At 41.8% G+C, this 14,485-nt stretch overlaps 1 protein-coding gene across 2 annotated transcripts in view; it reads right to left on the reverse strand.

Moving 5' to 3' along the window:
* The window catches only part of LOC124612972 (TP53-binding protein 1-like), a 282,018-nt gene that overhangs the window by 126,648 nt on the left and 140,885 nt on the right, over positions 1-14,485 (reverse strand). For both annotated transcript variants that reach the window (XM_047141501.1, XM_047141500.1), the window contains one exon: positions 5,391-5,498. In XM_047141501.1, the coding sequence (XP_046997457.1) occupies positions 5,391-5,498 (108 nt within the window). The remainder of the gene's footprint in view (positions 1-5,390; positions 5,499-14,485) is intronic.

The following is a 14,485-nucleotide window of genomic DNA, read 5'->3' on the forward strand; positions in this document are numbered from 1 at the left end:
ATACGTTCTAGCAGCTTACAAAGAACATTGGTGAGGCTGATGAGCCTATAGCTATCCACATCAATCAAGTTTTTACTGGGTTTAAGCACTGGAATCATAGTGCTCTCCTGCATTGCGATGGAAAGACGTCATTGCACCAGATCCGGTTGAAGAGGATGAGGAGATGTCGCTTGTACTCAGATGAAAGATGTTTAATCATCTGACTGTGGATCTGATCTGGCCCAGGAGCTGTGTCAGGGCAATGTGCAAGGGCACTGAGGAGCTCCCACTCCGTAAATGGGACATTATAGGATTCACTGTGGCGTGTCACAAATGAGAGGACTTTCCTTTCCGTCCACCATTTGAGGGTGCGAAAGGATGGGAGGTAGTTCTACGATGCATAGGCTCGAGCATAGTGCTCAGAAAAGTGCTCAGCAATCGCATTCACATTGGTAGATAACACGCCTTTGATGTTAATGCAAGGGACACCTGTTGGGGTCTGGTACCCAAACAGATGTCTGATCTTCGTCCAGACTTGTGTAGGTGAAGTATGGCACCCAATGGTCAAGACTTCTCTCTCCCAACACTCCTGGTTCCGTCTTTTGATAAGCTGGTGAACGCAGGCACGGAGCTGCTTAAAGGCTATTAGGTGCTCCAGGGAAGGGTGCCGCTTATGCCACTGTAGAGCTCGCCAACACTCGTTAATTGCCTCAGCGTCTCCTGGCGACCATCACGAGACCACCATTCAATGGGGGCACCATAAAAAGCGAGGGATCGCATTTTCCGCCACAGTAACGATTGCTGTAGTCACCTACTCAATCATCACATCAATGTTACCAGGTGAGGGAGAGTCAACGGTAACTCCAGAGGTGAAAATTTCCCAGTCTGTCTTGTTCAAAGCCCATCTGGACAGGCGTCCGTGGGCCTGATACCGGGGCAGTGACAGGAAGATGGGGAAGTGGTCAAGGTCGTCACGTGCTCTCCAGTGGATAGATGGGAGAAGTCCCGGAGTGCAAATTGATAAATCAATGGCCGGGAAAGTACTACGAGCCACACTAAAATGTGTGGCGGCCCCAGTATTTAAGAGGCAGAGGTCAAACTGAGACAGTAAAGTTTCAACATCTCTGCCTCGGCCAGTAAGCATGGTGCCATCCCACAAGGGGTTATGGGTGTTAAAATCTCCCAAAGCAGGAAAGGTTTAGGGAGTTGATCAATCAGTGCAGCTAATACATTCAGGGATAGTGCAACGTCTGGAGGAAGATAGACATTGCAGACAGTTATCTCCTGTGTCATCCTTATTCTGAGAGCCACAGCTTCAAGAAGGCCACAGTTTCACTACAGACTGAGTTTAGGACATAACGCAAACTCCACCTGACACTCAATTATAGTCGCTACAGTTCCTGTAATATCCCTTATAGCCGTGCAGGGCAGGGGTCCCCATTGCCGGGAGGTTTCCTGGAGGACAATGCAGAAAGCAGGTGTAAAGCTTAACAGTTGCTGTATTCCAGCCAGGAGATGGAAAAAACTGCTATGATTCCACTGGAGGAGGATGTCATCATGAGACTGGTAAGGCATGGAACATTCAATGAGGTATTTTTCGCCTCAAGGTCACCTGCTGCCACCGACTTATTGCTTGAGCAATCTATATCCATTGTGTCTGAGGATCCGCCAAGATCTAGGTCCTCAGCGGACGCCAGGATCTCCATCTTATCCCCAGACGCAGAACTTGTAGGTAGCGGTGGTATGGGTGCCACCGCAACTTCCCTGGTCTTCGGGGTCTTCTTTTTGCAATTTTCTCGCTGTTCCTTGGGTTTCTCTGGCTGGGAGGTCTTCACTGACTCAGTCTCCGGAACTGAGGATGAACGTGAAGCGCTACAACCAGCAGCTTTTGGGCACTTCAGCCACTGGTGGGTGTCATCTTTCCCATTAGCAGAAACCTGGGAAGGGACCCCTTCCTGGTGAGAGGAGCCAAAGTGCACCCAAGATAGGTGGTGCGGGAGCAACAGTGGGGGAAGTGCCCCCCCACCATGAAGGGGGCAGGTTTAGCCTTCTGGCTCTGAGAGCCGACTGGAATTCGCGGAACTGATGGGGCCACAATTGTGCTCGTAGCGGCGGCGTTATGAGGTGGTCATAGCCACAAGACATTTTCTCTTAGCCTCAGTGTAGGTCAGTTGGTCTAGTGTCTTGAATTCCATGATGTTCCTCTTACTGTAAAATCCTGCAGTCTGGCGAGCAAGGTGAATGATGCTCTCCACGGTTGACACAGATGGGAGGCGGGGCACATGGAGTATTGGGATGTGATGGACGTCCGCAATCTCAACATGTGACGCTGGAAGTACAGCAAGAAGACATATGGTCGAACTTCCAGCATTTAAAGCACCACATTGGGGGAGGGATATATGGCTTGACATCACAGCAATAGACCAGCCTTCTCGGGTGTCACCCTCAAAGGCCAAGATGAAGGCACTGGTGGCAACCTGATTATCCCTCGGACCCTGATGGACGTGCTGGATTAAACACCTCACCGCTCTAAATTGGCGTGCAGCTCATCGTCACACTGCAAAAGGTCCCTGTGGAATATAATACCCTGGACCATATTTAAGCTCTTATGTGGTGTGATGGTAACAGAAACATCCCCCAACTTGTTACAAACGAGTAAAGTCCGTGACTGGGCAGAGGATGCTGTTTTTACCAAGAACGACCCAGATCGCATTTTTGAAAAGCCCTCCACCTCCCCAAACTTGTCCTCTAAATGCTCTACAAAAAACCGTGGCTTCATTGAAACAAGGAGTCCCCATCAGTTCTCGTACATACAAGGAACGGGGTGAATAAGGTTCGCTGCCATCCTTAGCCTGGTGTTCCTCCCATGGTGTGGCCAGGGAGGGGAATGATTTAGGGTCCTAATTTCTTGCATTGTACTGAGACTTGGAACACTTAGAGACTGCTGGTGTTTGATCACTAGCAAGTGATGGTGTGGTACGCTTCACTGTGCGTCATCCGCCCTGATGCCACCCACTCTGACCAGGAACCCTCAACACGGGCGTCACCCAGCCGCAGCAAAAGCCACTTGGCAGGAAGGCCTTTGCCGAGAGTCGCGAAGCCCCAGCGTGACGAGCATCTACTCCTTGGCATATGTGGGGCGTTAATGGCACAGGTATCAGCAGAGTGGTCCCTGTGTTGTCAGGGGGCTACAACCAACAGGGTACATGGTGGCCCCACCACAACAAACTGGCTACCATGCTGGATATGAGGTGCAAAGAAATCCATGGTCATCGTCAAGAAGCGACACGCATAGTGCATGGTGGAAAATGTACCCAGGAAGGTGTCCTAGCCCAAGAGATGGAGAATGAGCTGGACTGCAGTGCAACAACGAGAAAGTGGGCAAAAGATCTCAAGGCATGATGGACACGATGCACCATGTAAGGCACCCTTCCCCAATTGGCTCGCTCTTCAGGTAAATTTTGAAAAATGGAGGTCAAACCCTACAGGGGACCATCACATAAAGGCCGAAACGTGAGAGACTCCTTCTAGTCGCCTCTTACAACAGGCAGGAATATCTCAGGCCTATTCTAATCCCCAGCTCCACAGGGGGGCAATACTGTTTTTGCTAAGTCACTTTCAACAATGTTGTTTCGCAGTTTGTGATCTGTATGACAGCCTATTATCTACTGCGGCATTTTTTTTAATTTAATATTTTGGGAGCAATTTCTCCTTCTACGTAATTTATCAATGATTTATAAAAGAGTAATAAGCACAGTAGTAAAGGTCATACTGAGGGAAAACTTAAGAGAAATATTTTTCTTTTTTTTGTTTGAATGCGCAGTGCCTGTTCCTCTGAAAGAACAGACACCACGTAAATCCAGCAGCCATATGTACATTGAGTGGGCTCATTGGTGGTCAGCTGCAGTGGGACATTTTTGTGGAATCAGCGGCATAGAGCGAAAATGTGTACCAGACTAGAATTTGAACCCAGGATCTACTGCTTACTACGCAGGTGCGGTAACCACTGCGCCATCCAGGGCACAGTGTTATCACAACTGCGTAGACTGTCTCGGTACACCTTATGGCTGATCCACGCTCCCATCGAGCACCACCTGTCTGACAGGGACTCGGTATAGGTGGTGCTCGACGGGAGTGTGGATCAGAAGTGAGGCATACCGAGATAGTCTGTGCAGTTGTGATAATGCAATGTCAACGATGGCACAGTGGTTACCGCACTTGAATAGTAAGCAAGAGATCCTAGATTTGAATCCCAGTGTGACACACATTCCCGTTTGTTGTCACTGATTCTGCAAAAATGTCCCACTGTAGCTGACCACAGTGATCCTCCAACTTACAGATCAAAGTTTAGGGACTTCGATTTCATTAATAATATTCTTACAAGTGGAACAGGAGTGAAATACACATGTATGTTACGCTCATTGCTACTGCTATTGACACACAGTGTGACTCTAGAAACTGTACGTCATCACAGCAACCCTATATTATACACTCAAGGTTTGACGTTGTCAGGTCTATGATTTATGGCTGAAGCTTTAGGAGGGTGCCTGGTATTTGTGTGTGTGTGTGTGTGTGTGTGTGTGTGTGTGTGTGTGTGTGAGAGAGAGAGAGAGAGAGAGAGAGAGAGAGAGAGAGAGAAAGGGGGTTGAGTTTGATACAGATTTAACAACAAATTTACAGTCCTCAACAACTTGTTTATTAACCCATCTGCTGTATAATGCATCTTCAGTAAGGTGAATGGTTGTCTTTCATCATACCATTGCTAATTAAGATTAATAAATATGATATAACGAACACACCTGAAACTGTTTATGAGGTACTAAAATTGTCCACACTAAGAAAATCTCAGAACAACAGAATTCAAAGAAGTATCTGGTTATTAATATTACATTACTTAGACATACAATTTAAAAATGTATCACAGTATTATGACACACTCTCAGCATTTATGTATAGCAGAAGTATATTTCTACATTTTTTATTTGCCTTTCAACTCACAACTTCTAATTGGTGGAAATCTGAACAGCCTATTGCTTCAGTTCCTGCATGTCTTTACAATCAAACAACACTGCAGCACTGTGCTGCTGTGACTTGTGGAAAAATAACCTGATCTGTCATAGGCACAATGAAATGTAATTCCAGTTACGATTTCATGAAACATGAATGCATTGGTTGGCTCTACATATCAGTTTCAACCCCAATGAATATTTAACATGAAAAACAAAACTCAGACCCATCTCTCTTATATGCAGCACTAATCAAAGAAGGTAAACATGCTCTAACAATTCTCCTCATGCAGGGTGAAACTTCCACCATTCATTTCTTGTTATCCTTCTCTGAAAGAAGCAAGAAGAAATGTCTAGGTGGTATATGTTTAATTCAGTGAATTAGCAATCGTGTCCTTAGATTACCTGTGTGAGTTCATAAAAGATGACTTCTTTGGATGCTTCTCTGTAATGCAGAACTACTTGTGCATGAAGCAGTACATCTTTAGTCACCTCCACCACACGGTCAGTATTCTGAAATGAAATCAGTGTGTCCAGTTAGAGACAAAGGACATTGCATTATTAAATATACAACTTAGTATACTACTACTAAAAGTTAATATCTGTAATATGCCAACTTTACATAACATTGCAGAGATAGTAACATTTCTAAAACTTTATATTTTAATATCCATCAGGCACAACTTGCTACACACAAACGCTGCTTTACGTCTCCAAAATTAACTAAAGAATGGAATGTGATGTTCTATAAGACAGTAAATTCACCAAGTTTTGTGTTACAGCAGCAGGAAAATGGTTGAAACATTTTATTGGACATTGATGCTGCATTCCAAACGATTTCACATCAATTCAGAAATATTACATTTGATTGAATAAAAAAAAAAAAGAAAAGAAGAGTTAATTTTGTGACATGTTTGGGACAATATCATGAAAGAGTTTTTAAGCCAAACATAAGTAACTCGAACAGCACGCTCTAAAGGGAAATTTATTTATTGTAGTTTAGAAAGCAATATTTGTACAACGGAAATTAACAGTATGTTAGACAGAAAACAAGATGATGCTTTTTGAAACAAGAAAAAAAAACAAATGTAAACAGAGGCATAAAATGAAAGAACATACACTGAATCAAACTTTTTGACAACAAGATTACGGATATTAATTAACAGTTTTTTGATCTGCTACACTAGTAAAACCTTTCACAGAGAAGAAAAGATCATTCAGGGTTGCTTTTAATGAAAGACAGAAGGGATAGGTAGGGAGGGGCAAGAAGAGGAAATACTGCTAACTGCTTCAGCTGAAAGTTTTCCAAATGAAGTGAGAAGTGACAGACTTCAGCTGATACATTAAAGGTGCCTGCCTGTAGTAAGCAGATTTATAAAATATAAGTCCATAGGCTTCCACAGCCATCGTCATTTTGAAAAGAAAAAAAAAACAATTTTGGGTATCACACCAGGTCATTATAAAACACTTAACCAACTAAACTGCTGGCATATCGATCGACTCTGCAGTGTTCCTCTTCAGATATGTCCCTGTCATACATATAGGGGGAAGACATTCACCGGTAGCCAGTAGTTAATTGCTTTGAAGGGGGCTGCTGCAAAGATTGTCAAAATGTCAGCAATTTACTTGCTTTAGTGTTTTATAATGACATGGTCTAATACTCAAATTTATTTTATTCAAGATTTCTGACAAATTTTAAAGCATCGGCTACAAGAACTGCAGTTGTCTTATTACCAACTGTCTACTTTTACATAGCCCAAACTGTGTTGTTTCAATGTGTACTCACAGGGGAGCTGAATATCATTCAGTTCATAAGATGGAGATGTCGCAAATATTACAAAAATGGAAACTTTTGAGCTTAAACATAAGGAAGGCGGAGAAGGATGAGGAGGAGGAGCTGGAGGACGAGGAGGAGGAGGAGAATAAGAAGTCCCTGTTCCCACTCCACTTCCTTCTATTCCACAAGCACACTCACACACAGTCTTTCCACTTCCCTCCTTTTCCACCCACATCATCTAATCTTCCAACTGCACCTAGCTGCCTTACCCTCTCTCCATCTAGTCCCTGTATGCTCCCATAAACATCACTTTACAGTCCCCAACCTGTACCTTGCTCTTCATCCCCATCCTCACTCCAGCTATCCCCACCACCAAGATTGCTTCTTCATCAAGCACAGTTGCTTGCAGTCTGGCCCCAGCAGCCAGAGACAGTGGTCGTGTGTGTGTGTGCGGTGTTTATTTTGAAAGCATCACCTTTCCATAACACACACAGTTTCTACAGCGACAAACTATGAATAGACACAAATCACACTGAATTAATTCATACCTAAATTGTGAAAAAGTATTACAGATAACTGTAAATGTATCATAGCATGTGTGTGTGTATGAGGGGGTGCAGGGGTGGAGGGGATTCAATTACCCTTCAAGAAACAGGGAATGAATTGCTTTTTCTTCCAATCAATCACCAGGAATGCTTCAGTACTACAACAACCTACAGTACAGAGCTTCTAGAAAATGAGCATTTCTTTTGCTTGCTCTGTGTAGAACTGTATTCCTAAGTGTCAGGTCTATGGCCTTTCCTCTGTTGAACGATTTCAGTTGTTTTTCTATTCCATGGTCACTTATTTAGAAACCAGTCATTCTGATACATGTACAACAATTTAGAGGAGGAGCTAAAGTACAATTTTTCTGAGTGACACACGTTTGGAGAGGGAAAAAAAAAATTCAGGTTTTGGCTTTTCTCTGCCATCCTCCACTTCAATGCAATTATGTTGACAGAGTGATTGTATAGATGGCTTCTATCTGTTTACTGATTGCACCTAAGACCTTTTATTTCTTTTTTTAAGGATTTCTGTCAAGTTGATGGATAGAATTTTACTTTCAAATTTGCTGAACACTTTGAACTAATTTTGGCTTCGTTTTGTTTTTGTTTATTTGTGAAGCTTTGGTTATGTCTAAACTTGCAATGAAAACCTCTTTGTTTTCATAGCTGCTTTCTAACATGACTGTTGTACCACAATGGGTCTTCCCTGTCCCCACACAATATTGCTCAGCACATGCTTGTTTAAGTCATAATGTACAATACTCCTGAACTTTGTCCATTTAAGCTCAACACTATTAGTGCTGGAAATGAAATTTTCATGTTGACTGCTCAGGTAATTTGAAGTTTGTTCCTTGTCGCTCTTGCTAACCACAATAATCTTCCTGTCTCTCTTTATATTCCTGTTTACAGCCATATTCATAGAAGCTGTAACAGTCTTTTATCATTTATTCCCTGATCCACACTGAATGAGTCAAAAAATTTGGGTCTGTTGGTGACAAGATGATATATGTTATTTTAAAAACTTGGTTCTCTGATTAGCTTCTCAAGGAACTTTCAAATAAGTCATTTAGAACAATTTTACATGATTCTTATTTAACATATCAGGTTTATACAGAGGGATTATTTACAATCTTAATCACCAAAACAGTAATTTTCTACTGTATTCAGTCTTTCAATTCTGTTTTTTTCTGGTATTTTCTAAAGCTTTGATATATTTTATCTACAGCTCTTCGCATCAAATAGTACTCTCCTCTTCTTACATGTCTCGTTTGTTAGAGAACCCTGTTTTGGATTATGACACACCGTATCTTGAACATATAAATAACGTGCATTTCTAACACAAAACAGAGAAGATTTTGTTGAGCTAATTTTCTCCCCAATCCTGTTGAATGGCAGAGTCATACACTTGGTGACATGCTTATACTATGCTCATAGAGAAACCCTGTCCTACATTTGCACTGCTCTTGGCGAGGCAAAAGATCAATTTAATTGTATAAGTAAAGCTTGAAAATGTTTGCTCTGAAATGACTGTCCAGGTGTTCTTTATGTTAAGTAGCAATCTGTCTTTCTTACAGTGCTGATAATCCTACCTGGAGTTTCCATCATAAAGATCTCACAAATTGATGGAATTCAATTTGGCATTACAGCCTCAACTACAGACTCACAGAATTGAGCCTTTTCCTTGTGCATTAAAAGGCACTTTCCTGACTGTTCTGGCTTAAATCAGGATTATGGGACTGGGAACAAGACTACTTGTAGGTTTTATCAACAGATAAGTCAATGGAGGAATAGTAAAGTAGGGCAGAGAGTGAGTTAATGTGAACAATTCAGTGATAGAATTGTTATCTTCAGAACCAAAGAGCAATGGACATTTCTAAAAAGGGCAATTGCAGAAGCTGGACAGACAAACACAGGTACAAAGAAGCCAATGGTCAAGAAACTTACGGTAACAGAAAGAATACTTCAACTGATTAATGAAAGAAGGAAGTAAAAATATGTTCTGGGAATGACAGGAACACAGCAATGTATGTCACTTAGAAATGAAAGAAATAGGAAGTGCATAAAAACAAAAGGAAAACAGCTCCAGGAAAAATATGAAGAAAGCAAAAAAGTAATGGTCACTGGAAAAACTGATTCAGCGTACAGAAATGTCAAAACAAACTTCAACGAAATTAAAATCAGGTGCAACAACATTAAGAGTGCAATGAGACCTCTAGTGTTAAATAGAAAGGAGGAAGTGGAGAGCAGGATACAATGAAAGCCTCTACAATGTGGAGGACTCGTCTGATGATGTGACACAAAAAGAAATGAAAGATTTCTGATCAAATAAGGCAAAAGAGGAAGATAATATTCATCTGCAACTTTTAAAATCTTTGGGTGGAGAGGCAACCAAATGACTATTCAATTTTACGTGTAGAACTTATGAGACTGGAGACAGACTGTCAGAAAAATATCTTGCACACAATCCTAAAACAACAAAAGGCAGATAAGTATGAGAATTATTATCCAATCAGCTAAAAAGCTCATGCATTCAGGTTGCATACAAAATAATATACAGAAGAATGAAATAGTAAACTAAGGATTTCATAAATGACAATTAGGTTCACTTTAGGAAGTGTAGAGGCACGTGAGAGGCAGTTCTGACATCCTGCTTGGTAATGAAAGTTAGACTCAAGAAAAATCAAGCTATGTTCATAGCACATGTTGACTATGCTAACATTTCCTGATGACATTGCTATTCTTGACAAATGTGAGGAAGAACTGCAGGACCTGTTGAATGGAATGAACGGTCTAATGAGCACATACTATGAATCGATAGTAAACTGAAAAAAGACAAAAGTAATGAGGAGCAGAAGTTAGATACACCAAAATTGTTGATTACGATGTAGACAAATTGGACGAGTTATGCTACCTTGGAAGCAAAATAACATATGATGGACAAAGGAAGTAGGACATTCACAGCAGACTAGCTCAATTAAAGCTAGCATTCCTGATCATGAGAAATCTACTAGTATCAAACATTTGAGGAAAAATTTCTGAGAACATGTGTTTGTGGCACAGCATTTTATGATGATGAATCATGAATTGTGGTAAAAGCAGGACATAATAGAATCAAAGCATTTGAAACGATGTGATACAGAAGGATACTGAATGCAAGTGCTATTCTGAGGTTGGCACAAATGAGTAATACGTGGTGGACCATATCAAACCGGTCAGAAGACTGATGATTTAAAAATAAAAATAAAAAATAAAGGTGTCAAAAGAAATTTTGCCAAAATTTAGAAGACATGTTTTACACTCTCCCTGATGTCGAAGCACTTCTGTTAACATAAAGTTTTTACTTTTCTTTAGTCCCTTAAGACTATCAAATTCCAATCAATCAATCAAATCGGCAATCGAGGACCCTGTAGATCATAAGCCGACCTTACAGTGCTCCTCCATAGACAGCGATCTTGTACACTTTGGATCCAGTTGTCACGGACTCCTAGTTGGCAGAGGTCTTTCTGTAGCTCATCCTTCCATCACTTCCTGGGTCTTCCAATTGAACAGTTACCATGAGGTCTTCCCAAAAGCATGGCTTTTGCCCAAGAGGTGTCTGGTCTCCTAGCTCCTCAAGGACTACCACCTTAATGTTGGTGGGGAGGTTTGCATGTCTCAGTGATCCACTGAGCTACACTGGTGGGAACTGTGCTCCTGGTTGGGTCACCCATGCCAGACAGGTCAGTTGGTGAGACTCCAGACAAAGAGTAGTCCCCTAAGGGGGCTCCCACCTAGGGAGTATGTGGGTGGCAACCAAATGGGCCCTTAGCTAAGTCTGACATAACTTCCACTGACTTGTTTCAGGCTGCTTCTGTTTTCTTTCCTACTTACATTTTTGACCCCAACGGTATTAGTTTTTGAAGCCCTAGGGTGTCATTCATTTTTCTTTTCTATCTCCAATGAAGAGGGCAGGGAAGGCTCTAGAGGCGTGGTGAAGCCAGCTTTCCTATGGGCATAAACCCTGAAACGAAATCCTGCCCACTCAGGGCAGAACAGTGGCAGTCCCACTACTGGGTTAACCCTGCACAGCACTTGTAACGTGGCCAGGGGACATATTTACACCCACAAAAAAAAACTCACAAATGTGCCTCGTAATAGGATGGAACACCATAAGACGAAAACAGCTGGGACCTGGAGCTGTTCAGACAGTAGTCTCTGAACTAGAAGAGTATAAAATGGACATTACTGCATTACAGGAAACAAGATGGCTAGAGGAAGGGATACTGTATGAGAAGAAATCAGTGTTCAAATTCCAAATACATTATATTTTCTGGGAATAAATTGCCATCATTTTGAATGTCTTAAAGCGTTACTAATGCTGCATTCTTCAACACTCCATGCTTTATAAATTGTTCCACTACATTCTCCAGAATTGCAGTGTCACAAGTGTGAAACAGAGATGCAAGAGTAGCACACACCAGTGGGTCATAGTCAAACTTTATGACTATTTTGTAGTTCTTGAATTTGGGTAGCAGTTAGTCCTTCTTCACTCCATTGATGAATTTCTTGATATGTCAAGCGAATGCCATTCCCCTACGCTTGACCTTTAATATCTCCAAACGTCTGATAGAACAAAACTTGAGACGAAAAATGTCAGACCTGGAATACTGGGAATAGTGAGGTCTTCCATCAATATCTTCTGTATCTTGGCACTCCTACAGATGAGGGGTTTCGTTCTTCTAATCGTTATGGAGTCTGGAGGCTCACTTTACCCAAAGAGCATGAAGTATAACAGTCTATGATACTTTTTATTCCCAATGATCTCAAAATTTCACATTTATATTCATTGTAGATGGCTGCGTTGATTGAGTGGCTGGAAAATGTCGACATTCTAGACCAGTGGCTGGAGCAGTTTGAGCCAAGGACAACGACTATGATTTAGCTTTAAATGTAAACATTTTAGGTTAGGCTTTACCTTGACTGTTATTGATATTTAATGAAACAATAATTTTAGTATTACCAGTCACTATATATATATATATATATATATATATATATATATATATATAATGGAAGGAAACATTCCACGTGGGAAAAATTATATATAAAAAAACAAAGATGAGGTGACTTACCGAACAAAAGCGCTGGCAGGTCGATAGATACACAAACAAACACAAACATACACACAAAATTCAAGCTTTCGCAACAAACTGTTGCCTCATCAGGAAAGAGGGAAGGAGAGGGGAAGACGAAAGGAAGTGGGTTTTAAGGGAGAGGGTAAGGAGTCATTCCAATCCCGGGAGCGGAAAGACTTACCTTAGGGGGAAAAAAGGACAGGTATACACTAGCACACACGCACATATCCATCCACACATACAGACACAAGCAGACATATTTAAAGACAAAGAGTTTGGCCCAAACTCTTTGTCTTTAAATATGTCTGCTTGTGTCTGTATGTGTGGATGGATATGTGCGTGTGTGCTAGTGTATACCTGTCCTTTTTTCCCCCTAAGGTAAGTCTTTCCGCTCCCGGGATTGGAATGACTCCTTACCCTCTCCCTTAAAACCCACTTCCTTTCGTCTTCCCCTCTCCTTCCCTCTTTCCTGATGAGGCAACAGTTTGTTGCGAAAGCTTGAATTTTGTGTGTATGTTTGTGTTTGTTTGTGTATCTATCGACCTGCCAGCGCTTTTGTTCGGTAAGTCACCTCATCTTTGTTTTATATATATATATATATATATATATATATATATATATATATATATATATATAGAGAGAGAGAGAGAGAGAGAGAGAGAGAGAGAGTGGTGAGTGGCAACTATCCTTTTCATAATATTGTCATTACTCCATTCTGGATTTTCTATATTCAATCTGTGTCTTTAGAGTCTACAATTATTTGGAAAGTGGTTAAGGCGAACATATTTTCTATATTTTCTATAATTTCTTTATTGTTCAATAAAACACAGATAATAAAATTAAAAGGAGACTGAATGGCTGGCTAGTACTTGCTTTAAAGAGGTGAATTTCAGTACAGCCAACACATTTTTAAGTAGAAGGGTGGAGGGGCAGATCATCTAGACCGCAAGTTGAGAGGGACCCACAGTTTGTGACACAGTTCCTCCTAGCTCTCACACAGATACACTATATGATCAAAAGTAGCCGGACACCTGGATGAAAATGACTTACAAGTTTGTGGCGCCCTCCATTGGTAATGCTGCAATTCATTACGGTGTTGGTCCACCCTTAGCCTTGATGACAGCTTCCGCTCTCACAGGCATACGTTAAATCAGGTGCTGGAAGGTTTCTTGGAGAATCGCAGGCCATTCTTCATGGTGTGCTGCGCTAAGTAGAGGTATCAATATCGGTTGGTGAGGCCCGGCATGAAGTCTGTGTTCCGAAACATCCCAAAGGTGTTCTATAGGATTCAGGTAAGGACTCCGTGCAGGTCAGTACATTGCAGGGATGTTATTGTCATGTAACCATTTCACCACAGGACGTGCATTATGTATGGTGCTCGATCGTGTTGAAAGATGCAATCGCCATCCCTGAATTGCTCTTCAACAGTGGAAAGTAAGAGATGCTTAAAACATCAATGTAGGCCTGTGTTGTGATAATGCCACACAAAACAAGGGGTGCAAGCCCCTACATAAAAAACATGACCACACCGTAACACCACCACCTCTGAATTTTACTCACTGTTGGCACTACACACGCTGGCAGATCACGTTCACTGGGCATTCGCCATACCCACACCCTGTCATCAGATTGCCACAATGTGTACCATCATTCACCACTCCACACAACATTTTTCCATTGTTCAATCATCCAACGTTTATGCTCCTTACACCAAGTGGGGAGTTGTCTGGCGTGATGTGTGGCTTATAAGCAGCCGCTCCATCATGAAATCAAGGTTTTCTCACCTCCTGCCTAACTGTCATAGTACTTGCAGTGAATCCTGATGCAGTTTGGAATTCCTGTGTGATGGTCTGGATAGATGTCTGCCTCCTCAACTGTTGGCAGTATCTGTCCATCAACAGACGAGGTTGGCCTGAAAGCTTTTGTGCTGTATGTGTCCCTTGATGTTTCCACTTCACTATCACATCAGAAACAGTGGACTTAGGGATGTTTAGGAGTGTGGAGATCTTGCATACAGACATATGGCACACGTGACACTCAATCACCTGACCACGTTAGAAGCCC

Source organism: Schistocerca americana, chromosome 4 (genome assembly GCF_021461395.2).
Source record: "Schistocerca americana isolate TAMUIC-IGC-003095 chromosome 4, iqSchAmer2.1, whole genome shotgun sequence".
Taxonomy (NCBI): Eukaryota; Metazoa; Arthropoda; class Insecta; order Orthoptera; family Acrididae; genus Schistocerca; species Schistocerca americana.